The sequence below is a fragment of the Pseudoliparis swirei genome, chromosome 3, assembly GCF_029220125.1.
Source record: "Pseudoliparis swirei isolate HS2019 ecotype Mariana Trench chromosome 3, NWPU_hadal_v1, whole genome shotgun sequence".
NCBI classification, from domain to species: domain Eukaryota; kingdom Metazoa; phylum Chordata; class Actinopteri; order Perciformes; family Liparidae; genus Pseudoliparis; species Pseudoliparis swirei.
This window is the reverse complement of record NC_079390.1, coordinates 19,043,265-19,068,893: the sequence shown is the minus strand read 5'-3', so window position 1 is coordinate 19,068,893 and position 25,629 is coordinate 19,043,265. Positions and strand designations below refer to the sequence as shown.

The 25,629-nt window shown below is 40.4% G+C and overlaps 1 protein-coding gene across 1 annotated transcript in view; it reads right to left on the bottom strand.

The window, feature by feature from the left end:
* Positions 1-101: 101 nt before the first annotated feature.
* Positions 102-25,629, bottom strand: part of LOC130191989 (cell surface glycoprotein MUC18-like) — a 51,080-nt gene continuing 25,552 nt past the window's right edge. The window contains 16 exon segments of the mRNA XM_056411801.1: positions 102-2,368; positions 3,701-3,818; positions 4,604-4,733; positions 6,448-6,483; positions 7,138-7,279; positions 8,314-8,444; positions 9,061-9,202; positions 9,963-10,078; positions 10,414-10,561; positions 11,713-11,840; positions 13,538-13,597; positions 13,600-13,716; positions 13,834-13,921; positions 14,146-14,216; positions 14,347-14,575; positions 15,866-15,999. Coding sequence (XP_056267776.1) covers positions 2,366-2,368; positions 3,701-3,818; positions 4,604-4,733; positions 6,448-6,483; positions 7,138-7,279; positions 8,314-8,444; positions 9,061-9,202; positions 9,963-10,078; positions 10,414-10,561; positions 11,713-11,840; positions 13,538-13,597; positions 13,600-13,716; positions 13,834-13,921; positions 14,146-14,216; positions 14,347-14,575; positions 15,866-15,999 — 1,793 coding nt within the window. The 3' untranslated portion in view covers positions 102-2,365.

Sequence of the window (25,629 nt, the reverse complement as noted above, 5' to 3'; positions counted from 1 at the left end):
CGGTCGCCTCACTGTGGACGGTGCTGTGCCAACACGGACCGCACTGGACTTACAAGTGTTGTGGTCTTTCATTCCTCTGGAAAAACAATGATACAAAACAGTCTCTTTTAAATGAAACCTTTTTATTTGGCATTATTTTCTTTCGAAAAATATTTTTTTTAAACGCAAGCATTAAAGAATCACATGTACAATACTTAATTTACACACATTTAGGAAAACAAAGAAAAAAACAATCGCAATATTCAGTTTCAAATGTGTTGAAAAATAGCTAAAACATTTTTTTATTTAAAGACGAGGTGCAGATTGAAGCGTCTAATCACGAATGTGACGGCTTGTGGCCTCGAAACCATGACTACGGCATCGCACTGCACATGAGGAACACACTTCTTGCCTGAGGACTTCCTGAACCCAGACGATTTTCTTCAACTTTAACACCTCGACTCAGTGGAGAAAACAGAAAACATCATTACTTTGTTAACGTTGCAAGTCATCTGGGCAAAATGTCTCTTTTCACAAAATCCTACACAGTGAGCAACCAGTACATCATATTTACAACACGGGCCCCTGGAGACGCAGACCAGTGTTGCATGTTTCAGCGGATTCACGATCAATCAGGCAGATCCTTTTCCTGCAGTCTGTGCCTCTCCTCTGTTATCATGGCATTCAAATATCCATTTGGCTGAATAATAAATCTTTAAAAACACTGACTGCTGCTCAGAAAGTATTTCAAGAATTGTCAAAGACTCCTCCCCCTCCCCCCCTCTGGCTAAAACAGGCCATCTGGACATAATGGATACATTTTGTCACCATTCTTTCCAAGATACACTCTTTTTCCTCCAAAAAAACCCTCCGGCAATTGTGATGCTTAGTTTGAACTTATATGTTGAGAAGATGGTTGTTTTTGTGTAGAGACAACGGGACCAAAAACACAGAAGATGAAAAATATGGTAAAAATTGAGTTTTTTTGTTGATCTTGGTTTCGAAGAGTCTGATGGAATTCTGGAAATGCCTTCAAAACGACAATACGCGATAATAAACAACTTATTTTTTTGAATGTCATGATAAAACATGGCAAACTGGGGAGAGAGAGATGTCGCGACCTTCCACAGCTTCACATTCAGTTCACATTTAAATAACACCTTTAAAACTTACTGAATGACTTCAGTAATCCGCCACGTCGACTTTTACTGTCGTTAAAGATTCATGATGTAGTTTCGTGAATAATTCAGAACAAACGTATCCATGGATGGAATCCAACTAAATGTTCTTTGTGAGGGATTATCGAAGCAAAGCGAGTTTTAAGTGTCTGAAACCGTACAAAAACAAAAGGGGAAAGTACGGCTGCCTGGAAGGTTAAAGACTGAACAGCGTGCAGCCGGTCCTGTGTGTGTCATCCGGAGTAAACATACAAACACTGGAACACTTCTCCAGACCCAACAAGCTCTCAGTGGAAAAAACTCAGAAAACACACAGAGCAAACCAAAAATCACAACAAACTCAGTGTATGATGATTCTCAAAAACAGGCACATCAGATCTCTAACCTTTGACCTTTTCACCATCAATTACAGCCCAAAGTCACCCCTAGCAGGTCTGTACACTACCATGTATTTACAAACAGTACAAGTGATTCACAGCGGTTTGCAAAGGAAGGCTGCGAGTGTGTTCGATTGACAGTTTTTATCGATGATGTGAGTATTATCCTGCGTTTCAAAAGAAAAACACCTCAGTATTTGTCATGTTTTGGTAAACGTCAACATTACTTTCTCGACATATTGGTCCCAATCATAAAACAAAGTGAAGCGAACACACCGGCGAGCCTTCCCTCAATGTGACAGCAAAGAGCAGCTGGTGTTTGGCCTCTGACATCATGTCCCGTCCTCAAACTCACCTGGACTCCGTGAACACGGATTAACGTGCACATGACCCAGAGGCTAACGTGAAATGATAATCTGAGTGCCAAAATATCTTAAATAACAAAATATATATAATATATACACTTTCATAAAAAAAGGGGGAGACACCATCGCACAAACACGCTGAACAACAGCTGAACACAGTTTGAGGAAATAGTACAAAACAAATGAATGTCAGCAAACATACATTCAAAAAGAAATACACATGTGTACGTGTGTGTGTGTGTGTGTGTGTGTGTGTGTGTGTGTGTTTAAATCTACAGAATACTGTTGAGAATAAAAAGCATGATGGGGGGGGGAATGTCCGGACTCTGAGGTGGCGTCACCCTGCAGGTCCCAGATCAGTGGGTGCATCAAACAAACACACACACACACACACACACACACTGACTGCTGGCTTCACGTGTGCTGCCTCCTGCTGCACAACATCACTGCTGAACCATCGGGGACTTTACTGGAGGACAGAAGAGGACATCAGTATTACACATACACACGTACACACACACACACACACCTCATGACAAATATTTGTTTAACCAGAGCCAGGCAGCTGTCAGCTGACTTTAGCCATGTCATTATAAGCGAACAGACGAGGTATTTAAAAAAAAAATTTGTAAGAGATTTATAACTTCAAGAAATCATTCAGGAATGGAGGAGCCCCGACTCCAAAAGCTTAAACACCTTTAAGTGTCTAGACCTTGAATCTAGAACGACGCATCTGGGGATCTCAGGATGCGGGAAGGGACATAAGAGGCGGGGCCTCTCAGGGCTCTCTGTCAGCAATTATATCTTCAAATACAACAGTTAGCCAGTAGAAGGAAGCCAGACTTGGTCAAATGTACTTTACATTTGTACTGTAACATGTTTTGTTATAACACAGAACAACCAAACAATGTTTATTTTAATGCTGCTGGGAAAGGTTGTTTCAACGTAAACACTCACATATGAAAGCTGCTAACTAGCTACTAATAACAGCCATATTAGGCACATTTAGGAGCCGAGCTAACCGCATACAGCACTAGACACAAGACAAAAGACACACAGGAGGATCCCTTCAAAACACAACACACAATTGTCTCTGCATCTAAACATCCTCAATAACATCAGAATGTGTTTTCTGCATGCTAGCAGCTGGTACAGATTCATTTTTATCCCTTGAATAAATAATGCCGGAGCCAGTTTTATTACCCCACATGCGTCTCACATATCCAAATTTAAAAGCGGCTCCTGTGAAGTAACTGAGTCACTGGATGCCCAACTCTGGATTTCTTGACTCGCATCCATGGTGACGCTTTTTTTTTCACTCTCCATGAGCTTCACCTCAGGACAACTTTTACATTTGAGCTCCACAACTAATACAATTAAGCAGAACAAACTTTAGGCTTTGAGTCTTTTAAAACATTTTATAACTAGAATGGTCACTCGGTAGAGCGCATACCTTCGCATATCACAAGATTGGGCATTGACTTTTGAACATTTTGGCATTAGTTGCATGCCAATTGGATAAAAATTGACTGCGCTATGGTAAAAAGAAGATTTTGACCTTTTCATGACCTTGACCTTGACCTTTGACCCGATTGATTCCAAAATCTAATCAAATGGTCCCCGGATAATAACCAATCATCCCACCAAATGTCATGCGATTTGGTTTATTACTTTTTGAGTTATGCGAATAACACGCATACAAATAAATAAATAAATACACGGCGATCAAAACATAATCTTCCGCATTTTCAATGCGAAGGTAATAAAAATGTCATCACATTCATCCACGCACAATCGTTACCTGGCCGTTAGGGCCCTTGTTGTCTCCATTGACAGCCTTCAGGAGGACAGCTTCTTCATTCTTTGTGTTGGTCTTCATCTCCACAACAATGTCATCTTTGGTGGTCTTCTCTTTGGTGCTGCTGGCAGAAAGGATGTTCGGCTCATGTGGAATTTGACCAAACATCATACACCAGTACAAACTCTTCTCTTAATACAAGTTCAAATTTGATATTGGCTAGGGCACTTATAAGCTTGATAGCTTCAGCCTCGACCCTTTCGGTCAGCCACTTTCTTCTTTTGTTGAATTTAGATTTTTGTATATTTTGCTGATCGAAATAAACTAAACTAAACCAAATTTGATATTGGTTTCTATATCCAGGTTCAAGCTTTTCTGAGGTCAATATTTCTGTATCAGCATCCTTTTTGAGTACCAGAAATCTAGTGAAATGTGACCTCATTACATTATTATATAGCCATTCCGCCTTGTATATACTTTCTTAAGCCACTTTCTTAACTTCTTAGACCGTTGCACTGTTTTGCACTGTTTGTTTTGTACTGCACTGTTTTGTTTTGTGTTGTATTGTATTGTGTTGTCATGTATATTTTGTGTAAGCACACTGAGAGTCACTTTACCAAGCCAAATTCCTTGTTTGTGTAAACTTTCTTGGCCAATAAAACCTGATTCTGATTCTGATTACGTCCAGTTGCAGATTGATTCACATTTGGTGTCCAAGTACAGCAGCGAAAATAAACGACAGCATGTGTTCACGGTCAAGAAGGAACTGGCTCATTGATGTATTTGTAATAGTTTTTGGAGAACAATGGAGCTCTATGCCAGAGAGAAAGTAGATGTTTCAGACATTGGATACACAGATAATACTCAAAGACATTCATCATCAGCTTTAGAGAAGACGGTACTCACATTTCCTGTTTCCCCGAGCGACCACAGGGGATCTTCCCCTTCTTATGCAGAAAGTAGAGAATGCTGCCGAGGATGGCGAGCAGCAGCAGACCCAGAATGATTACCACTATGATCACCCCGCTGCCCTCAGCTACACACACACAAACACACACACACACACACACACAGAGAGAGAGAGAGAGACCACTCACGTGTTAGTGTCTGGGGGTTTGTGTTTTTCAAAAGAAAAAATATATTTATCAACTACGGCCTAATGTTCAAGCCCTGTATAATATTATTTTATGGAATGGGTTGTTTGTGGTATGGTTGAATTTCAGCTTTAAAACATACATTTTAACAAAACCAAGCAAGCACAGACTGTATATTAGAAGTAGAGGTAATCACTGTGGCATCACTCATTGGTTTGTGAACTGCTGTTTGTCAAGATCGTCATTACGGCTCCCGCCATCGCTTGTTTCGCAACCAGAAGTGACACAAGAAGGTGGAGCAAACAAAGACAGCCCGCTACGAACAGGCTCAGTTTGAACAGGAACTGCACTAATATATAGATACCGTCCAAGTTTATATTATAAAATGGATCAGAACTAATTACCATTGTCATATCTGTGCAGTGGTTTATTCTGTGAGACGTAATTACAGTTTATTTACTCAACAGTTTAGCAATCAGTGTACCCTTTTCCTGACAATCAATTCATCGAATGCATTAATTAAATTCCAGTAATCTTATCTGAGACCTAACAAAATTGTCAGCTTCAAGCACATTCTCTGAATTGTATTCACTTTTGATGCATTGAATTATCCAGATTAGCCTTCTGACGATGCTGAATCACAATAAAAGAGTAACACAGCCTCATTCTTTTTATAGTTCTGTCATAACATAGTGAGGCTTTGGATTTTTGCAATTTCCCACTTGAGATCTGTCTACACAGATTTAAAACTGGAATTCCACTCAGACCACAAACACTAGCTCTTTTTTTCCTCCTTTTATTTAGTTAGGTTCCCTCTAAGTCATGTGACAATCCATATAACAAAGCAAAGCTTCATTTATTTGTATCTTTTTTAATTTACAATTATTTAAATTTTTCTTAGTTTTTATATCTTTTTCTATAAAATCATGTTTGACTTGACAGTGATGTCATTCATTCTTAAATGAGATGTTCCATTCCTTGTTTAGTGGTTAGGAAGCTTCTATATGGAGGGCATGCGCAAGAATGTGGCCCCTATTAAACTCAAACAATTAAGAGGAGTGAGCGACCAAATATTTAGAACCTGCTGGGAGAAACACAGCACTCTACTCACTATTTATTTTGACACTGTTGTTTTTAATGGTTGTGGGTGAGGGAGGTTGATCTCTTTAATGTTATTTTTCCCAATTGTATTCCCTACAGGCAAGTTAAAGTTGTAATGTGACTGCTGAGATAAACTCAGAAAATTGCCCCCATAATAATGCCACTTTCAATTTCACCTGGTGTTTAAAAACAAACTATAAAACACAAGATTGTCTGGAAAAAAAAGTTGGTGAAAGTAGGACACAATTTATTTATGTTTATTTAGGGGTTTACGAATAATGTGTTTTGCCTCTGCAGAATGTTTGGTCCACATATCATTCTGGGTGTTGGCGCTTGAATTTGCTGGTGTTGTGATTTTTCTCTCTGTATCAAACAGAATTTTTCATATGCCCACAGGCCATCCCAAAGATCTGCCAGCAAACTAGACAGTCCTGGTTTGGAGTGCCCATATGAAAATTATAAATAATGCACAGGGTTCTCCAACCCATTCATTGTAAAGGACAGAACTTAAGAAGAAACTGAGCAAAAGTGAAACAAGAAGAGCAACAATCTTACCAGGAGAGAAGGGAGCAGCTGAAGTAACTCTGGGAACTGTGAACAAGAAAAAGTGCACTTAGTGGGCCCACCAACAGACACACACACACACACTACACACTTGTGTAACAGAATACGTTACAATACTGCTGCCATGAGGTCGGTCATTAAAGGAATCTAAAAATATCAATTTGACATAAGATTTGAATGACCGCCTTGTGGTTGTTTGCCGCTATTAACCAGTCAAGCTGCTGGTTTTCATCATATTATCCTATTAGACAATTGTGTGAAATTGTCATAATAAGCAAATACATTTTTGAGTTATGGCCAACTATGTTTTGAGATGTCAAAGTGACCTTTGACCTTTGACCACCAAATGCTAACTCAGGTCATCCTTGAGTCCAAAAGGACCTTTGTGAAGATATTCCCTCAAGTTGCACCGATAACTCGGTGCAGCTCCCTGAATGAAGACACATCATGGCCAGGTTGGAATACAGATCGGGATTAAATGTGCTAAAAGATGAAGAATGGTCTTTGAACATGGCCCTCCAAATTAGCACTGTTTGAATGCAAATGTTAGAGCCTATTTCGGAAGATTAAAAAGATCATGGTTTGTGACTATTTCAAGGCCTGAATGTGCTTCCCTCTCAGCCCCACACTTCCACTGCACTCATACAGACTTTCCAGTACAAGTGGGAGATCGGCTCTTACTGGCTTTGATGATGAACGCCTTGATCTCCGTCCCCATGTCGTTGGAAGCGTTGCACGAAGCGCTGATATCTGAGGTGACTTTGACTGACACCACGCTGCGAGTCATGTGCTCGTTTGCCTTGCTCACCACCTCGTTCCAGTTCTGTGGACACACACAAACAAATGCGCTTTGTTGATGCACATTTTCATCTCTACATCAGTGGGCATAGAGTGTTTGCAAAATTAAGCACAATCCCAAAATACCCCTGGCCCTCACAACGAGCAAATATATGAAGACTATAATCACCGATAGGCGAAGGCAAACACGCCGCCATCACTGCGGTGTCGCCTCACTCGTCAACCTGCAAAACCTTGCTTTTAAATTGTCTCTTACCTTCGTCCTCGTCATTAATCTGCATGTCTTTTTTGTTGCTGCTTGTTTTTAGAAAGTAATCTTGTTTCTCTAGTGATTTTCAGGATAACTGTACCACTATTCTTTGTTTGTGAGCGATTGTGTTGTAGCTTCATTTTCATCATTGTTACACTGAATTCTGTCCTTCGTCTTTGTATAATAATTTCATGTTTCCTTTTGTATATTTTCCTTGTGCTTAATATAAAATATATTGACAACCCTTTTCGCATTTAATCTATTTTTATTATTTGTTTTTTATGTTTAGCACTTTAAAACTTTGTTTTGAAAGGTGCTATATACATTATGATCATATTAGTCTTCATAATAATAGCACTCAGAACATTTTTTTTTCCCGCCAACTTTCTACACAGAATTTTATTATTTTGCACCACATGTATGGTTTCAGCACAAACTAAGTGTCTGACTTATCATTTTGTGGATTTAGCTCAATATAAAGCTGCCACAAACCCCAAATACAAGAAAAATTAGACAGGTGCGAATAAAAATGCACAACTCTGAGATAAAGTCTAATAAAGCAGCTAAATGTACTATTGTTCCTCTGTTCAGGAAAATACAGGAGGAAGAAATGGGAGAAAATAAACTACAATAACTATAGTCAACCCAAACATCTGTGCTTTCACTGTCAGTGTAGGGCATTTGGTTTGACTCCTCCACCGTCTCATCATCTTCACATGTCAACGGTTTATCAGTATCACACTACAAAACAAAAAGTTTGGGTCTGTTAGTTCATTGCATGATCAATTACTGCAAGTCAGACTAAATACCTGGCTGCCGATTATGTTCCAGGAGATGCTGGGCAGCGGATGGCCTTGAGCTTCACAGCTAAGGTTCACCATCCTGCCTGTTGCCTCCTCCAACCGCACCTCCTGCTCCACTCCCACCAACTGGGGACCACCTACACACACACACACACACACACATGCATGCATGCACGCACACCATTTATAAGTATATTCCATCATATTTAGTTACAAGCCTGTTTTGCTTTACAGGATAAAATGCATTCCCACAGGACTCATATTGTAGAGTACAATATTGGAGTCATATTCACCACTCTGCTGCTGCTTTCTTTTGGCAGAAGTACTGTTGTGTGTCTGTTTGAAATGTATTAGTGAATTCACTAATACATTCCAGTCAGTTTTCATTCGATGTTAAGTTACTGTCAAATTGAATTTGACACTCCACAGATGCTTCATATTTAAAAAAGGCCTCCAGTGGCTTTACAGGGGAAAAATCCTCCACTTTCTTGGTACGGGTTTGAATAAAAAAATAAAAAATGTTACGCTATAAAGATCGACAAATGCAAACTTCACCTGACTGACCCTTTTAGTAACAGAGGAGCGTGTTAAAAGTCAGAGTTCACGGCAGAGCCTGTTCAGAATAAAAAAAGACCTACAACAAAAACCATGGCCACATATCGGAAATCCAGCAGGAACAAACTAAAGAAATACAGATTAAAAATATACTTAGAGACTATTGAGGTTGGTGAAGTGGTGTTTGGGAGGACTGACCTTGGACGATGATGTGAACGGAGCCGCTGGTGTGCAGGGCGGGCAGAGAGGGAACGGTCACCTCACATATGTACTCTCCTGTTGCATCATAGGTGGCATCCTTCAGATGCAATGTGTTCCCCTTACCCACCTGCTTCCCATTCTACACACACACACACACACACTGGTAATTAGAAAAAGTTAGCCTGCTAATATGCCACAGTAAAACAGTAACCATGGGAAACATCAGCATGTTAGTATTGTAATATTAATATTGACCGTATAATATTGAGAGCATATTAGCATGCTAATGTTAACATTTAACTCAAAGAACAGCCTCACGTAGGTGGTTCAATTTTTGTTTGTCAGGTCTGCAGCGGATGATGAGACTGCTACTGTCGTTCAAGGCTTGGCATCCTTAAACTTTTTTAGTTTTACAGTATCATTTACTGGAATATACTTAAATTAGGGTTTGATTCTGAATTACAGATGTGAAGTGTTTTGGACTGTGCTCTGCATTGAAAACAGACCACCAACTTGCAAAAGTCATCGTAGTGATTAAATACTGTTCTGGTTATATGATTCAATTCAATTCATTTTCAATACAGTTTATTTTATATAGCCCAACACCACAAATTACAAATTTTCCTCAGAGGGCTTTACAATCTGTACACATACGACATCCCTGTCCCAGGATCTCACATCGGATCAGGAAAAACTCCCAAGAAATAGAAAAAACCCTTTCACGGGGAAAAAAGGGAAGAAACCTTCAGGAGATAGGATGGACAGAAGCAATAAATGTCATGATGATAAAAGATGCAAAAATTCACGAGCATTCAGCTCGCCGACACGTTTCCTTTTCTTTGTGCCGGCAATATTTTCAATCGAGACAAATCTGTACTAGCGTCTAAATGTATACGTACCTTATACCAGACAGTGGCTGTTTTCAGTGAAGACAGAGCGTTGCAGGTTGCAGTCAGATCCTCTCCTTTGAGCATGAGCTCTGAGTCTTTAGGTACCACCACAGCTGGGTCCAAATCTGAACACGACGAACACGGACAAAACACAGGAACACAAGGTTGCGATGAAAGAGTTCAATTAGAGGTGTCATTCATGTGTGTTTATTCGCTTTCTTTCTAAGATTGAGATGAGATTATGTCCATTTTATGCCTGTGCATTAATTACAGAGCTGCAGTCAGAATGTGGTTAGCTTAGCATAACAAGTGGAGGCAAGGGGAAACAGCGTGGTGGTCTGTTCAAAGTGAAAACATTTGCCTCACACGTTTGACCTCCTTTGTCATTTCTGTCTCGAAGCCTGTTTTAAATATATGTTCTTATTATGTTTTGCTGTGTGTTTGTGTGGCGGGTCCTCACAGTGCACAGTGAGCTGCATTTCTCCTTTGACTTCGGAGGAGTCGTCGGTGTCCAGAGGGCGACACTGGTAGATGCCACTGTCTTTTCGTGACACAGGTGACAGCATCAACACATCAGCCTTGTTGCTCTCCAAGTCCACATCCAGCTCCTGCAACAGATCATTTGTAATCAAACCCCATGTTGTGATGTGATTGTCACGACATATGTGCTTTTAGGGCAAAAACATACTTATATTTCCAATATATATGGAAATTAGCATCTGATTTGTCACAGAGTGTATTCCTATGGGGGACAGTTGCAGATTGAAGCAGTACATTGAAAAGATGACTGAATTCCTTTCGTTGTATTTGGCAGAAAGAGTTAGTGGGTGGAAAACAGATGATTAATCAGACCTGCCAACTGGTACGAGTCCTCTTAGTGAGAGACCAAAGGCAAGCTCAAAATCCTGCTTTGGTTGCCAGTTTACATCACTTTTAACTTTGTTAATAAAAAGCATCTGACAGTTTATTGTCAAAGGTTGATGTAGCTTACAGAATATACAATAATATTTTTGGCAGCCACTATTTATAGAGTCCATGAGGTCGAGAAACACAAGTGGAATCACAGTCAGAATTTAAACCATCCTAAATGTTTACGGGTAACATCCAAACCCACTTCCTTGAAAGTAAAAATTATTAGTTAATTTCACAACTATGGTGAGTATATTTGGTCTTTGCTGAAACACAAATAAATCGTATGTACGTACACAAATTACATTTTGAGTAATCACTTTGAAAATGTTCTCAATTGTTTCAGATCTCAGCAACAATTTTGTTAATATTGTGACATAGGATGATGGCAAACTGTAGAAAACCTAGATTATAAAACAATTATCCTTAAGTGTCTTAAATAGTTTTACCTCCCATGTTCACAACAACCGCTAACCAAATGCACATGACAGATAGATAGATAGATAAATACTTTATTAATCCCCAAGGGGAAATTTGTCTAAACTGACTGCCTAGTTAGTAAACATTAAAGGCAGTCAGCTGAGGTTTTGTTGCCCATGCATACAATGGCTGAGTGTCTGGCATGGGAATGAGTCCTACCCATGAGCCCTGTCAGTGTGGCCTCCGGTCTCAGACCCTGGCCTGGATCTGCAGGGTCAGAGCTGACAGGGCCTTCACAGACTGTGCACACTCATGTCTACATGGGGGCCCTGTGAGCTCTGCATATCAAAAACATTCCCTACATGTCTCCTGCATGTCACCCATTCTCTCTTGGGGACATTAAGGGTGAGAAAATGCCTCCTATTCTTACTTGTTCTCTGTTGAAAATGAAGGACGGCGGGGGGTTGCCATCCCCCTGGCAACGCAGCCCCACAGTATCCCCCTCTTTGACCAAGCCCTGGGGCGACTCCTTCCACAGCTCCACCATGGTGGTGGGGTCTGGACACACAGACACACAATCAAATTAAGAAGGCTTATTCAGCGGGCTGCTGTAGTCTCTCGACAAGGCCATTTCCATAATGCTGACAGTAGAGACTGTGGCTCTTTGCCCGCCCCAGTATCACGAATAAACTGTTGGAACAATGGAACAGACAAATAATGACTGTTAAAATGCATTATTGACAATAACAAGAATTAAATGGGTATTTCAGCAATTAATATATCAAGACAAATAATAAAGATAATGGTAACATTTGCGTAATTATGAATCTCTTTGCAAACCTGTCCTGCGTAGCTGATTGAGGCAGATATAATTAGTTATGATTAGGCATGGGCCTTGAGCAGTTCAGCACAGCCCATTGGTCAGGGCATAAAACCTGAACAAACCAGGTTACCAGCACCTCGGCGAGCATGGACGCCTGGCCAATCCGAGCGCTTAAATGCTACACAGGCCCTTTAAAGGGACCAGCTGTAGTTAGCCTGACAAGTGAAGGAGACAAGGAGTTGCCTATTATCAAATACTGTCGGCAAGGACATGAACCTGGCAGTGCCAGCTTTTCTCCATAACTACATGACTTTTATTCGCAGTTTGAGCAAATTGGCAAAATTGTGCTTTTGACAAAAAAACAGGGCTTCTTAAACCTTAAAGGTATTCTTCACCCAAAACACAGATCACATTTTTTATATGGTCCTAGAAAAGGTTCGCTATCGAATAGCATTAAGGGGAGCGGCGCGACTGAAAAATGAAACGTATCAGTGCAAATAGACTTTGATGGAGGCCGAGCAAAAATAATGTGAAAATTCTTATGCAGCATTTTGTAAGTGTCTAAATGGGCTCATAAAAAATACCAACAATGTAAAGAAAAATGTAAACAGAAACATATTAGACCACACCCTTTAGATGGTGTTTTTTGATGTTCGACCCACCGCACATAGTTTAATATTTTTTAAATCTTTCAAAGATTTTCCACGGCAAAGGTCTCAAGATCATAATGGCCAAGTTTGAAATGAATCGGGTATAAGCTCTAGGAAGAGTTAACTGTTTTACAAGTGCCCAAAACATGAAAAAAGGCTAAAAATGGCAAAAAATTCAGATATTGAGGGATTAATTGCAGCGCCCCCTAATGTTCAAATATTATGAAAAAATAGGGTACGTTAAGGGATGCCATTTGGACATAGGCTGGCAATTTGATGTGGATAGGCCAAATAATTTAGAAGTTGTGTGACTTCAAATATCAGGCCACACCCCTTAAATGTTCATTGGTCCATATCCTCTGAACGCAATAGGATATCAACAAGATTGTCACTACTCATGATGACATTGAACCAATAATGGACCACAGACATTTTCGTTTGAATCGGACAAAGCGTTTTGGAGAAAAAACAAAAAATGTTTTTTTACAAAATCAAAAATGGCGAAAAATCAAAGTAGGCGCATTTATTGGCCACCATTAAGTTATTTGTAGAGCAGGTCCAAGTGAACATGTCTACCAAATTTCAGAATAATCGGTCATAGTTTTCAAAAATGACAGCCTTTCTACTGCAAGGGGGCGCTATAGAGCAATTTTCTTTTACCCAAATGCGAGACCTCTGAAATATCAAATTCTTCACCAGTTCGTTGCGAGAGAAGAAGAAGAAGAAGAAGAAGAAGAAGAAGAGGAACCTAATAAGTGTAAAGAGGATCAACGTTAACTCACAGTGGACAGTGATGTTGATGCTGTTGGACTCTACTGTCCTGATGGCTCCAGGGACAAAAAGCTGACCTCACAGGAGAAAAGGGAATCCTTGTCTTCCTTAACCACCTTGTACTCCAGTGTGCTCTGAACGGAGAATAAGCTACTTGACTGCTGGGTTACCAGGATCAACACGTTTACATCTGGAAAAGACAATGTAGATATGTAAAAATGACAGATTAAATGTATTCATAATCAATATTCAAATATACAGTATATATTGTATAGCTGACAATGGCTTATCTAGTGTTTGCACTTACGTCCTGGAGCAGACACCAGTGGCGTGGCGTTCTTGTACCATGTGATGTTGGGTTTAGGGAAGCCGTTGCGAACCTCACATGAAGCAACCTGGATGGAGAATCACATTGAGAAATATGTATTATCTTGAAGTTGGTGATTTCAGCAATCTACAAATACTGTATACATTATTAGTATTATTAGGTTCCTCGTGACGACTTCGTCGTAGAGGAACCTATTGTTTTCCGTAAAGTTATTATTATTATATATATATATTTTTGTTTCTTCTATTTTGTTCTTCTTAATCTCAGCGTCTACAATTAGAAGGGACCCACCTTAGATGGACCCTCGTTGGTCATGGATATTCCAGTCAGGACACCCTCGATCACTGGAGCCTCTGGAGGAGCTGAATCATGAAAATATTGACTTCAGTTGGTTCTAAATAAATACATCATGAAACAATCTAATGACTGTGAATGTTCCTTTAAACAATGCTTTGTCTGACACAGAGAACTTGTGCTGTGAGCCCTTCTTACCAAACACTCTGAGGTGGGTCTTTCCCTCAGCGTTCCCGGCAGCCAGCCCATTAACCTGGCAGAAGAATTCTCTCTCATCATGGAGCTGGACATCATTGATGGTGAGTCGAGTAACCTGCTGGTCTGGGGTCACCTCGATGCGACCGCTGTAGTCTGTGTTATTGTCTACTATCTGCTGACTGCCATCGCCGTAGAAGATCCGTTTCCGTGCGCTGTTCCCTGCAGCTGTCTGCGGGAGAACACAGTTCAGGTTAAATCAGTGAAAACCTTGGCTCATGTATTTGGTTGATATTGGGCAGTTTTTCTGACAGGTATTACATTTTCAATTCAATTCAGTTTATTTGTATAGCCCAATTTCACAAATTACAAATTTGTCTCGGAGTGCTTTACAATCTGTACACATAGACATCCCTGCCCCAAAACCTCACATCGGATCAGGAAAAACTCCCAAATAACCCTTCAGGGGGGAAAAAGGGAAGAAACCTTCAGGAGAGCAACAGAGGAGGATCCCTCTCCAGGATGGACAGACGCAATAGATGTCATGTGTACAGAAGGACAGTCTAGCATTCATCAGACAATCTCCGTCACCTGCTGACCTGAATCAGACAGATCTGGACACGCTTAGTGTTGTTATCAGTTTGTCATTGCGGTAAAGAGGGTGCATTATTATATCATGCGGGATATCTTAATTAATTATGCACTAACTTTGATTTGTGTGTGGGAAGACTTTCCAGTTTACTTGCTGGAAGCTAGCTGCTAGCTGGCCAATACAAATGTGTGGAGCCTAACTTTTTGATTTTTGTTCTTATTTTTTCCTCATAACCCTTTCAAACCAGCCTAAACTTGTTGGTATTTATGTAAACATCATATACAACTGCATATCTTTTCTCAACATCACTCATTAGCATGAATTTTAAAAAGGAAATACAATAAATTGATATATGAGGTCCCGTCCAAAGGGAGGACAACAGGACAACTAAAACATGACTATCAGCGTCATTTCTTATTGCCCAAAGCACATCATTCAATCCTTACTTCAATGGAGACATTATTCACTTGAAGGGTCGTTTTATTGTCACTATGGACTGTTTTGTATTGAAGATAATCTAAAAAGAATGTGATCTGAATCAGATGTTCACTCATTTGTTTTGCAGACAGTCGGTCGCCCTCCTTGCACCGTCATTATGACCTACAATTAATTGGTCCATACAATACAAAATTTAACTGCATGACGAGCATGCATGCTTATATGCAATGTTATGAGATGTGTATGTCACAAGCAAGGACTTTATTAAAATCCTCTCTGAGAAAGAGGCAACAATACCTACAATCAGGAAGTCCTTGTAACCATATTTGATCATTACGTCACTGAGTTTTACAATTCTTATCTATAATTATTTTTCAGATGCTCCGTGACTATGAATCAAATGATTAACTTTAAGCCCTACTCCGTCCATTCACAGTTGGATAGTAACAGAAAGGCAGTGCCAGTTTCAGCAATGGGTTCAGCAGTACTTACCACAAACCATTGGATCATGACAAAGCCGGGCTCGTTGTCGGCATCAGTGAAGTTGTACTGGCAGGGGATCTGAGCCGACTCACCCAGGTACACCTCAACAGCCTTATGCATAGTCAGCTCTACCTTGGCCCACGCTGAAAAACACACAGACATGCACATAAATCAACGTCATGCTTTCTGCAGGTGCTCTGCCATGGTCCTATTTTATTCATAAACCACTTAAGCCATAAAACAGTATTAAACTCAACATAAAAATGGCATTTCACCATGTCTGTTTTCTTATTCTAATTTTGACCCTTAAGTCGAATGTAATTCTAAACTGCATTGTGTTTGGCAGATGACTGAATGTCTTCATTCTGCCATGTTAGCAGAACACAAAAGAAAAGGCCTCTTGTCCAAATGGCATAATTGTCAGCTCCCTTCTGCCTGGCTGACTGTCACCATAAAACCACATCTTGGCCAGAAAACCAGTTCCCTAGGCATGGTTGGGGGAATGCAGGCATGAGAAGGCCAGCCTGACACTGGGCTGTTGACTCAAAGAGCCAAGTGGTTTTTTAGCCATCTTGGTGTTGGCTGCTGTTCGAGGGGGGGCCAGTTCACAACACTGACAAAGAAGAACAAGATGGCACAACAAGTCTATTTTCTCAGTTATATTTGAGCTGTCATGCAAGATGGTATAGGATACTTACACCGTCAGGTGTTACAGTGGGACATTGAGTGGATTTATTCCATAATGTGTTGTGAGAGACCAAAAAGAGAAATGGGTGAAGGGAAGACTACAAGTTTGGAAATATAAAAATGTAGAGGCGCGATGTTAAAAAAGAGGCAATCTCACCAGACCTCTGGAGCCTGCTTGAGGCTAGCTACGTTAGCCGCTACTCACGTGACACGGACGTGACACTCACGAATCTCTGACGAACTGTCGGCAGTTAGGGTTGCATTGTGGGTAACGTAGGAGGCAGGTTTTGACAAAGACTAATAATATAATAATAAAAAGAAACTCTTTCTCAATTGTGCTGCATCAATTTAGAATTGTCTAAATGTTCCATACATTTTCAAGTACAGTACTTGAACTTACAGTCTAGGTTTTTTGTTTTACCATAGAACGGTAAACCATGAAACAAGCTTCATTTTCTTAAGGCCAAAAATATATAAACTTTTAGCAATTTTATTGTTTTTACTGATTACTGTGTATCGAATTTAAGGTTCACTGTGCAGCTGTATTAAGAAGAAAATATGCTGTTAATTTGGTGCAAGCAAACACTTGGAGAAAGGCAAAAGAAACTACAAAATCCCAGTTTTTTTATTTTTGACGATTCAATAGTTTTCAAAAATAGATAAAAAAACAAATAGCAAGGGCTAGACTGAAGTGTCCTCAGCGTTTGTTGAAACAGACCAAGCATGAAAAGAGCTTTAAGAGACCAGTTGCCACCCTGCTGCCCCCATTCAGCCGGCTGCTTCCCCATCACCAGCCTGACTCCTCCCCCCACCTCAGCACCAATCATCTTCTTCTTTTTCCTCCTGTTTCTCCCTCCTCTGTCGATGCTCACCCAACCATTCCTTTTAAGACAACGGGCATGCCATTGTTCCCCCACCTGGGTGGACCAGATCCCTCTCACACACAGATACATATACCCCGCACACAAGTCAGCCCAAATATATGTGTCCATCCTAAACCAAAGGTTAAAAACAGTTCATCGCGTACCGGAATTGTTATTTCTGTGACGAAGACGATGTGAGACGGCTTTAAGACAATCGGCAGATTAAGGGGGCTGGAGAGAAAAGGATGTCACAGAAGTCAATGTGAAAAATGTTGCGTCTCTTTGGGGCCGCGCCGCTAACTTTTCAGCTAATCCGATTAGCACAGGGGGGTTGCTAGGGATTTGGCTTCCGAAGCCAACCTGGGACTGGTCTCATCTGTTCCTGTTGTGACTTCATACTGCATGGACTAAAGCACAAGTACACATGACCCATGATCTATGGACCGTGACGACCAAACGGCTGCCTGTGGGCGTGGGCGTGTCGATACATGTGTGGCTGTCTGCAGTCTGTGTCTGGATGATACAGAGCTCATTAATTCATAAAAAAACACACCACTCCAGAATATTTCGACGTGTTGACAGGATCAGTGACAAGACCTCAAATGACTGGTCTGTTGGAGGGGTGAAGGACAGCAGGGGGCACAGACAGAGACGTTACCAGCTTCACAACAAACACAATGACGTTTCAAAAGGAAGAGTAACTCCTCTACCAACTGGTCACAAAACTCAGCTGCAACATTATTTATTACACAATCATAATGATGTAACTATGAAGTTGAAAGAGTTTAACCATATCATGATCGCTATCTCCAGCATGGTTGTGTTTAATCACAGTTAAAGCTAATGTTTGAATGCTCGTCTTTCCTTTCAAATCTAAGGATCCATCCCTCTTTCTTTTGTAAACCACATTTCAGTGCCGCCGTCTCGTCGTCACAGCAGGACTTGGAATCGTCCGTCTTGTGCCTGTGTACTTTTTTTTTTAGAACTTGTGTCGAGGAATACAGATATGTTTTCTGCTGGAACTGGCCAAATCATGATTGAGGACCAAGTAAAGAAGTGAAAGGCCAGCTTTCAGTACTTGTTACCTTTAGCCATGGTAGCAGCATGGCTCTATGGATGTCACTCGTCAGTCGGTCAGTTAGTCCACCACTTTGGTCCAGACTGATATTTCTCAAAACACATTGGATGGATTGCGATGAATTTCTATACAGGCATTCATGTTCCCCAGAGGATGAAGCGTGCTGATTTGAGTGATCCCCTGACTTTTTCTCATGCACATCATATGGTCAAAGTTTCCTTTATCTTAATTTGTAAAATAACTACTGGTCTACTGGTTGGATTAGCACAAAATTGTGTTCAGACATTCGTGGTATTGAGATGATGTGGATGCTGACCAATTACTGTTCACTTTTATCACATTCCTCCCTTTCTTTCCTCACATTCTCTGGTAAAAGAGGTAAGAGAAAAGACATTATACTTCTCAAAATTCGGATTGCATTTTATTTTTTTCAATGACTTTTCCAGGTCTGAAAATAACCATTTTAAAATTCCATGACTTTTCCAGGTTTTCCATAACCGTACGAACCCTGTTTTGAATTAAAGGGTTGAAAATGACTTTTTTTTTTAAAATACGATTAATCGAAAAAATAGTCAACATATTTATCGATTCTCAAAATAATCATTCGTTGCAGCCCTACAGTTGATTGAATGACAGATAGCACCTGCTGTCAAACATGAATTATTGGGAAGGATCTCATTTGTTTAGAGTGATTACTGTGGAGTCTTAACATTCATATAATCATGTTAATGCTGCTACATAGTACTTTTAACACCTCTAAAATGTTTAGAGAGGAGATGGAGCATGTTTGAAGGTTGACAGAAAGAATTGAGAGAATAAAGAAAAATCAGTTTTCTGTCCATTAAAGGCAAATGGAGACAGACTCACTCGATGCAAATTAGACAACAACAGAAGGGGGATACTTCCAGGACAGCTTCTGCATACAGTCACTCATTATCTGCCTTACACAGAGACAATACCCTCAGACGTTAACTACAGTGGTCACCATTATTGGCTTTCCCATTCGATTAAGGCTGTCAGCTTAAGTCTCAGTCGGTCTGCAGCTCCACCACTGATAAGGAGTCCAAATCACTCTGACACAAGAAACCAGGCTCATTTACTCACCCTAATCCCTCACATGCCTGGTGGGCCATGAAATGAGACTGAATGCTTCTGAGGACATTAAAACATCAAGTAATACATTATCTATAAACCCTTATGTCCACGAAACACGTCATTCAGATTTTTGGAGAGATGAGCCGAAAATCGTCGGAAAATCTGGAATATTTTAATTTGATGTAACGCTGAAGCCTCAAGAGAAAAAAAACCTGGTGACTGAATGAATATTAAAATATGAGTATCATAGAAGCAGATACACTACCTTCCGCATACGTTTGTACATTTACCATATACTTCCTTCAAAAGTTTGGGGTCACCCAGACAATTTCGTGTCTTCCATGAAAAATCACTTTTATTTATCAAATGAATATAAAATGTAGTCAAGACATTGACAAGGTTAGAAATAATGATTAATATTTGAAGTATTAATTTTGTTCTACAAACTTCAAGCTCAAAGGAAGGCCAGTTGTATAGCTTATATCACCAGCATAACTGTTTTCAGCTGTGCTAGCATAATTGCACGGGTTTTCTAATCAGATATTAGTCTATTAGCAAACACAATGTACCATTAGAACACTGGAGTGATAGTTGATGGAAATGGACCTCTATACACCTATGGAGATATTTCATTAGAAACCAGACACTTCCACCTTGAATATTAATTTACCACATTAACAATGTATAGAGTGTATTTTTGATTAATTTAATGTTATCTTTATTGAAAAAAGTGCTTTTCTTTGAAAAATGAAGACATTTCTAAGTGACCCCAAACTTTTGAACGCTAGTGTACGTGTGAGGAAATGTGAGAGCAAACCAGCGTTTCAGACTTTCTCTGAATACAAGTTGTGAGTGGACACAGAGTCCCTCAGAGAGTGGAGGGTGTAAAAAGTTAGCATGAAAATGTGGATGACAGGCAGTAGGTTTCTCAACACGCAAACCCCGGTGTAGTGTCGACCACCTGGGGAACACTGTGTCCTGCCCAACATCAAAGAGACACACAGTGAAAGCACACAGCCCTGCAGTGGAGAAGAGAGCTGCGTGTCCTTGTCTGTGCTTTCAGAGGCAGCATCTGGCACACATCTCCCTGCAGCCTGTTCCCTGGGTGACAGTTAGTACTGTTAAGGGTCCAGGATTTATTCTTTCACATTTAGAGATAAGGTAGTGCTGCAAATCTCCTCAAAGCCCCCCCCCTCTTTATGCACCTGTGCCTCCCTCTTTCATCACAGCTCCAGGTCAGCACCTTGCACGGAGCCCTCCATGATCACTGTCCAGTTGGACTCACTTAGGTCTCACTCTCAATCCATACTATTAGAAACACATGAGGCTGACACTGACCTTCTATTCACGACACTTTGCTTTTTCCAAACTTACATTTTCATCAGGCAGTTTTTGATTGTTTGCACTTGCCCCTGTTTTGTAATGTCCAGACTCCAAACAATCTCACAAGCAGCAAGGAAGACGGAGTGTTTATGGAGTGCAATTTGAGTACTAATTTGGCATGATTGTGATGGAGTTTTCTTCCTGCACAGACCACCTCTTTTTTACAGACTCGCAACTTTTAATGCTGCCTAAAACACAGCCTTTTAAAAAATAAAAGCAAAAACATGGATGTATTTTGTTTCCCTTTGCTCAAAGCGTAGTTACGGCACCACGGCTCTCTTTCTGTCCTCTTCTGTTTTAATAAGGCAAGCCATCTGAAAATCAACATCTTTAAATTGAATGTGTCAACAAAATGGAATCTGTGTTTTTGTGAGTTTATGCTCGTGTAAATAAATCTCTTGAGACTATGCTGAAAAATAAATGACTGCATATGTACATGACTCTCGAAACATGTTATCATGCTGGGAATGTTTCTCTAATGGTTTCAAGGATCCTTCCAACCTCCAAAAAACAGTCCGCTAACACTGGCTTTTTCGAGAATTACAAATCATCCCCGCTGGTTAGCAACTTCCTCAGCAGCAGCAGCATTAATTTTTTATCCTCACACCCGTTGGGTGAGAATTCATTAAAGGAGCAACATGAATGTTTTATTGATGCTTGTATCTGATGTTCAGCAGTGAGTGTGGCTTGTTCCTCTGCATCCACTCCCTATTAAAAGACCCCCTCCAGAGCTGCTGGGCTCAGGTATGCAGGTTGCTCCGCAGCCACAGGATGGCTAATTAAAGGTCAGTAGGCTAAACACTGTGTCTACATAGAGGGGGGTTTCCTTTAGCTGTCAGCAAAACAAAAACAAGCCTATGTTAACACATTTTCCTAAAAAGTCATTACGCAGATGTGCGTACCAAGATGCTAGAAACTGAAAACTAAACCAAACACATGGAAATACTAATAAATACATTTTCGAGTCATTCTGCTTGCCATCCAACTATAACAACTGTGGACTGCTCCGCATGTAATAAGTGGATAGTGCCTGAATACAGGAACAGTTTCAAACTAATGCTTGAACTGGGAACGAGATTTCAGGAAATACCCCTGACCACAATGCTGCAGTTCTGGGGGAAATGCTCAAGGATAATTCAGTTTGGTTTCCATTTCAAACATAAATATAAATTCAAGTCTGTACATGATTTCAATTTCCTCAATGAAATTAGGTATGTTTGGACAAAACGGGAACCACAAATATGGAGCACGTCCGGACGTCCTGCTTCGGAACCACTGAATAATATCACGTTCAACAACATGTCGAGTGATCCCGCAGCACTGATGGAGGACGAAATGACATTTCGAGGGAGACATAATCTGGAAACAGCACTGATTCCCTTTTCATTTTATATTAAAGTGTGTGAAAGATGAGAAATGATGGTAAGAGGAGCCAGGTATGAGGCCTCTGCTGTTATTTTAACACTATAAATAGGAGACCTTCTTTCCAATCAAACCTCTGACAACAGCACGCTGACTCGCTGCTGAACTCCAACAAAGGCCTTCTTATCCCAGCCGCTGTGGTCATCATCACTGTGCTGACAATCCTCTAGCGCTACAAACTAGGTGCCAACAAAATCAGCTTACCCTCAACTATCCAGCAGAAAAGCCCGGCCTGAGATAATCACTTCTATTTCAATTTCCAGACGCCACGAGACTTTAAATTTTAACTTTCAGTTTTTAAAATAGGGTGCTAGTTATTTTAATGGAATGGGAGATACTGCAGCTGTAAGAGCATCAGACCCATGCACCCTTTAGTATCTGTACGTGAGGCACCGGGGTTTCAGCTCACACCAATGTCAACCCACCTACAGAATTATTAGAAGCAAAGAGCAACTGACTCCGCGTAAAGTCCACAATAGAACAACAACAAACACAGGACCTTAGTCCAGGAATCGGCTGTTCGTTTGAAATTAGAAGTTAAAGTTGGCATTTTGTAACTTGAGTCGACTCGTTAGTATCGTGAGTCATGTAAGTCGTTAGGGTTAAAAAGAGGTCAGGAGTGTTGGAGTTAACCGAAGAGTGAAGGTTATGACATGAAGTATAGATAGCTCAATCTAGAATCAAACTATGTTATATAATATGCGTCTTAAATCTCTAGCCCCCTAAAAGGACCCCTTTTTAGGTACCACTAAAATGGGTTTAATTTATCTTCTAACCACCGAACAACAATAATTAACTGTGTTTGCAGGTATTTTGATCCATGCAAAATAAAATGTACAGAATGCATATAAAGCTACTCCACTGAGCAGCTTTATATGCATTCTGTACATCCTGCAGCATTCTTAAAACTATTTACTTACGACTACAGGAAACTGATCGGCTTGTGACTAACTAATCATGACTCATAGGACCCAGTGAAACAATTACTGTATTTGAGTAATACAGACAATTATTTTGTAGACAGACAAACTCCTAACATCACATCTGGATGAAGCTCCTGTTCCACTCGCTTCTGTAACTCGACACAATCTCTCACCGAGGATTTATTTCATCTGTCCCTTTGAAAAAGTGCAACATGTTTCTGGTGTTTAAGTTATTTCAAGAAAACATCATGATCCACTCTTGTTAAATGTAATGGCTCTCTGGTAAAAGATAAATAAGGAATACATGTTCTCTTTTAAACCACTTACACAAATTTCAAAGTTCTTACATTCACAATTTTGACATCACTTCATCTGACATCACTTTACCTGATCATCTTCCTGCCAGCATCCCTTGAGCCAATCAGTTCTCGGATCATTGCCATTCTGTCATTCCCTGTTAACCAGCTCCCCATCGCCACGTCAACTACATTCAGGATGTTTCAGGACATTTAACTGAGAGTTTGCTTCTCCTTTCGCGGCAGGCTTTCGGCATTCTGGTGGCATCCCGTATCTTTATATGGGCTTCAATCAATGAAAGTAAACATTTCCGGAAAACAATTAATTGGTTGATAATGTCAAAGGGTGCAACACTGGAACTGCAGCAAGAAAGTCGACAAAAACGATAAGATGGATGATTAATTCCTCTGTTCTGCATCAGGACCACAATTATTTATAAAAACAAGCTGGATCTATTTTGTGAGAATGTTCTCTGGTACAGCCTCACATTGTGTTTGATTATCTGGCTTATTTTTTTTATTTTTTTTTATCATACACAATTAGCTTTGATGGAGATTGTGAGCTACACCTCTCTCTCTCTCTTTTACACACACACATACACACAAAAACCTCCATCATTGCCAACGTGTGTATTCATATTTTTTTGTGGGTCTGTCAGTCTGTGTGTGACTGTATTAGCATTATAGCTGCGCCTGTCCCACAACAAAGGCCTATTTGAGCACTCGCTCTCCTTTTATCCCATCTACCAGACATGAGGCGAGCGTGCCACACCTAATTTACCGGGATCAAAATGGCGAACCCCCAGCCCCCTCCCCAAATCCCCTGCTGAGAACCTTAATGCTCTCAAAGAGAATATCGGAGTGATCACAGGTGCACTGCTGTGTTAATGAGGAGGAGAGGCTACTCCCTGTGCCCAGGCCGGTCATACTAAACCTCCCAAACACACACGATTTTAAAGCAGTGTTGTATATTATTAAATAATAATGTCAATTCTAATGGCAGACCTTCATCAAAACCCATCTGAAACCCACAGTTCAATAACCACACCTGCTTTTCCACGGCGACTAGCCAGGTGTGACAACGGGCAGAGCTCCAATCACCTCACAGACTGTTGTCTCCAAATTAATGTTTCTACAACGGATCCATGTGATCCCAACTGTGTTGACACTGACAGTGATGCGAGGCGGTGTGACAAAAACCTGGATCAAATCCAACTGGACCTGAAAAACATTCAGGTAGAATACCCCCCCCCCCCCCCCCCCCAAGCAACTTGGAATCTGATTGTGCTGCTGTCTCAGCCTGCGTATCACAATTATTTGAACCGCCAATCAACCTGCCAATGAAATTCTTGAATTATCGTTCATACAAACAAAAAAAGTGTTCACAAGATCTTCCAGGGGGAAACTTTAAATTGCTTATTTTGTCCAACAAACAAATCAAAGATATTCCATGTAGTATTGCATAAGACAGAGAAAGGCCACAAAAGCACACATTTGGATAAATAGAACCAGTAAATGTGAGGCATTATTAATGCTTGAAAACCTCACATTTACGGGAGGTTTTAGAGCATGAATTCAACAAGCTGTCGTTAGATATATTTGTGTCAAATCCGCTGACTGTCGATCGACCCGGTGCACATATTGCGCAACACCGGAGTCCTCCACTAGCTTATGAAGCTCCGAGGACAAACAGAAAACATGTTTGTCCGTTGTTTACGTTTATGAGAAACAGTTTTGGGAGAGTGGCTTTGGATGGAGGCCTGAAGGGACGGACTGTCAGTGTTGCAGACTTTCTCGCTAGATTTAGGTACTTTTGGAGCTCCATATGTAGATATATTTTGTTCATCTTTCCCTGTGAAAGGGTTTTTTCTATTTTTGGGGTTTTTTTTCCTGATCCGATGTGAGGTCCTAGGAAAGGGATGTCGAATGTGTACAGATTGTAAAGCCCTTTGAGGCACATTTTTAATTTGTGATAATGGGCTGTACAAAATAAACTGAATTTAATTTAATTACATTTTAAGGACAA